Below are 3,743 nucleotides of genomic sequence, written 5' to 3' on the forward strand. Positions count from 1 at the left end.
ATTATGATAAATAATGAAATGCATAGTTATATATATATAAAGAAAAAAATCATGAAAATAAGAAAATTGTAAGTTTTTAGTAATAAAGTTTTCTATGAATTTTGTTTATCAATTCTTATCTTTAAAAATATATATATCATCCGTTTTTTTTTTTTTTTGTTAAAAAAAAGAAATCCCGTCTTTATAAGTAAGAGATAAATATAAATATTGAAACGCTTCTTTTGGAATAAAAAATCAAAATCCTAAAAGGAAGAGAATTGTTTCCTATAAGCAGGAGCAGACGTCAAGGTGTGTTGGCACTGTGTAAACCTATTTATTCCATTTTATTTAACAAAATCAATTCAGATTATCTTGGGATCCTCGACTCAATATTTGTTCCGACTCTCTCTCTCTCTCTCTCTCTCCCTCTCCCGTGAATCCTGGTTGTTTCTTACGTAAGCGTGTACGACTCTCTGCGATGGCCAAGGTTTTCGAAGCAGCGGACGCGAGCAACCTGATGACGGAGCTGCGTATGAGCTTCGATGCCGGAGTAACTCGCAGTTACGAGTGGAGAGTCTCTCAGCTTAAGAAGCTTCAAGTAATCTGCGATAACCACGAGCCTGAGATCGTCTCCGCTCTCCACGACGATCTCGGCAAACCTGAGCTCGAGTCTTCCGTTTACGAGGTCAAACACTTTCATTCTCTCCCCTTTACCATGTCTTGAACAAGAGATTTTCGTTCGATTAGGTTATTGTCTTACTTGTGGTCGGTGTCATTAATGTGATATCACCTAGTTTTGTGACCATGATGTTGTGGTTCGACACTTGTACAAACACTGCGTAGGTAGAGAGACTTAAATGCATCTCTTTTTTTTTTCCTTCTTCATGTGTTATAGGGAATCAACTTAGACTGCAGGTAAACTTTATGTTTGTGACTTTTGAAAGGAACCAATACTAAAAAGATTAAAGTATTGGGTCCTATTGAAAACTACTGAGCTTACTGACCTATGGACCGTATGCAATTAATTCTATCAACCAGCCTGTATTTTTATTGAGTTTTGTACCTTAACTTCGTGTGTGTCATAGTTAAATCCAATGAACAACAACACAGAGCTCTCGAAAATTTGACCTTTCTCATTTAATGTTACCACCATAAGTTGTCACTCTGTTCGGTAGCTTTCTATTCCTGTAATTGTTCATTAATCAAAGTAATTTTATTTTTAGATTTATTTTGATGGTTAATTAGTTATGCGTCGTGTGCAGGTAGCTCTATTGAGAAACTCCATCAAGTTAGCTCTTAAGCAACTAAAGAATTGGATGGCACCAGATAAGGTGTCCTTTCTAATAGAGTTTATATGCAAAGTTTGTTTATAAATGTGTTAAACCCATTAATACTCACTGCTTTTTTTTTTATTTCTTTCTTTCAGGCAAAGACTTCTCTAACAACGTTTCCTGCATCAGCAGAGATTGTGTCCGAGCCTCTTGGAGTTGTGCTTGTAATCTCCGCTTGGAATTATCCTTTCCGTATGTTTAAGCAGTCCATGATTGATTTGTATTCTCCTTCTGAGTTATCATCCATTAAGTATGATTGTTGACGTAATTTTACTATTTATTGTTTTTCTTGCAAGTGTTGTCTATTGATCCTGTTATTGGCGCAATTTCTGCTGGGAATGCTGTTGTCTTAAAGCCATCAGAACTGGCTCCAGCTTCGTCTTCTCTGCTAGCAAAGTTACTGGAACAATATTTAGACCCTTCTGCAGTGAGAGTTATTGAAGGTGCTGTTACTGAAACAACTCTGCTGCTGGAGCAGAAGTGGGACAAAATATTCTACACAGGTTCATATTAACTTTGGCTTAATCTGTTTCCTTTCGGATTTTTATTTTCTTATTTTGAGGATCAACATTTGTTTTTCCAACCTTTTAAGGAATTTGTTGAGTGATGATCCCACAGCTTCATATGCTTTGTATGTAACACACTTACAGGAGACTAAAAGTTCCACTCTTGCTTGGTTAGGTAGTTCAAAAATTGGGCGTATCATCATGATGGCAGCTGCTAAGCATCTCACACCTGTTGTCCTGGAGCTAGGAGGAAAATCTCCTGTTGTTATAGACTCAGACACCAATTTGAAAGTACTGAAACACTCCTTTTTATATTTTCATACCATGAGTTCTTCATCCAGAAGCAATTGCAGTGTGTTTTCTTTGTTTGGAGGCTAATATGATTATTCTTTTGTCTGCTAAGATTACTGTCAAGCGGATAATTGCAGGAAAATGGGGTTGCAACAATGGACAGGCGTGCATTTCTCCAGACTACATCTTGACAACAAAAGAATATGCTCCAAAAGTGGTAAGCCTAAGAACTTAAGCTTGATCCTTGCTTCACTTTTGTATTTGATCCTTCTATTTTCTCTTCTCAAGATTGATGCAATGAAGCAAGAACTGGAGGCATTTTACGGGAAGAACCCTATGGAGTCCAAAGATATGTCACGTATTGTAAACTCTAATCACTTTGATCGCCTGTCCAAGATATTAGAGGAGAAGGAAGTTTCTGACAAAATCGTCTATGGGGGTCAGAAGAACAGAGACAACCTGTGAGTTCCTCTTTTGTTATTCTCATCAGTGACATTATTTTTCCCTTAGGTTAGGCTAATCTTTTTCTACATCTTTAAGGAAAATTGCTCCAACCATCTTTCTCGACGTGCCATTAGATTCTCTGATCATGAGTGAAGAAATATTTGGGCCTCTCCTCCCAATCCTCACGGTGATAACCATTTGCCATTCTATATTAGACTGTTTCATCGATTTAGTTTTCATGTCTGACATACACTCTTGTTCTGCTCAGCTCAACAACTTGGAAGAGTGTTTTGACGTGATTCGTTCTCGACCTAAGCCACTTGCTGCATACTTGTTTACCCAAAACCAGAAGCTGAAAGAGAGATTCGCCATGACAGTCTCAGCTGGAGGCATTGTGGTCAACGACATAGCTGTTCATGTACATACACTCGGGTCCTATCAGATCTATAAGCAGTTTATCATTATAAGTAAAACTCTATCATCATGTAAACATATTCTACATTTTGCAGCTTTCACTTCCCACATTACCATTCGGAGGCGTTGGTGAAAGTGGAATGGGTTCTTACCATGGTAAATTCTCATTTGATGCCTTCAGTCACAAGAAAGCTGTTCTATACAAAAGCTTTATAGGAGATGCAGCAATCAGGTATCCACCGTACTCTAGAGGAAAGCTTAGATTGTTAAAGGCACTTGTCAACAGCAATCTGGTGGAAGTATTCAAAGTCCTTTTAGGTTTATCTTAAAAGGTTAAAAGACAGAGGACTATACGCATCCCTTTGTATCTTACATTCTTCGTTTTTTTTCAGATATGAACTTTGGTTGTTAAAAAGATATATGTTTTGGTGTTGATGAATATTGAAAGTCTATAAAAAAAAGTGGTTTCTTCGTTTCAACTTGGTTGTCTACAAACAAAGATTGACAAGAATACAAACAAAGATTGACAAGAGTAAAAAGTCTATTTGGATCTCTTTATCTAACCATGTTGTAAATCAAGAAAAATCTTCTTGAAAAATGCTCTAATATCTGCCCTTTGATCATCTGTAAGTTGCTGCGGAACTTGGTCTGAAATCTAACCCTAGATCTCAGGGCCGACTCAAAAATATTTAAGCCTTTGAACAAAAAAAATAATAATGCTTTTAGGTGATTTTTCTTTAAATTGTAAAAAAGTTAAAAAATTTATTGTAATTATTTA

At 36.6% G+C, this 3,743-nt stretch overlaps 1 protein-coding gene across 1 annotated transcript; it reads left to right on the plus strand.

The window, feature by feature from the left end:
- The first annotated feature begins 219 nt into the window (after positions 1-219).
- Positions 220-3,444, plus strand: LOC106385763 (aldehyde dehydrogenase family 3 member H1). Its single transcript, XM_048737650.1, has 10 exons — positions 220-664; positions 1,242-1,310; positions 1,406-1,502; positions 1,607-1,813; positions 1,992-2,107; positions 2,220-2,324; positions 2,396-2,568; positions 2,648-2,738; positions 2,820-2,969; positions 3,061-3,444. The coding sequence occupies exons 1-10, from the start codon at positions 458-460 to the stop codon at positions 3,292-3,294; spliced, it is 1,449 nt and encodes a 482-aa protein (XP_048593607.1). The 5' UTR covers positions 220-457; the 3' UTR covers positions 3,295-3,444.
- The last annotated feature ends 299 nt before the right edge of the window (positions 3,445-3,743 follow it).

The sequence above is a fragment of the Brassica napus genome, chromosome A8 (assembly GCF_020379485.1).
Source record: "Brassica napus cultivar Da-Ae chromosome A8, Da-Ae, whole genome shotgun sequence".
NCBI lineage: Eukaryota > Viridiplantae > Streptophyta > Magnoliopsida > Brassicales > Brassicaceae > Brassica > Brassica napus.

Coding starts and splice junctions, on each gene's coding strand:
- LOC106385763 (XM_048737650.1), top strand. CDS start 458: ATGGCCAAGGTTTTCGAAGCAGCGGACGCGAGCAACCTGATGACGGAG. Junction 665..1,241: donor TCGAGTCTTCCGTTTACGAG/GTCAAACACTTT, acceptor CGTCGTGTGCAG/GTAGCTCTATTGAGAAACTC. Junction 2,569..2,647: donor CAGAAGAACAGAGACAACCT/GTGAGTTCCTCT, acceptor TACATCTTTAAG/GAAAATTGCTCCAACCATCT.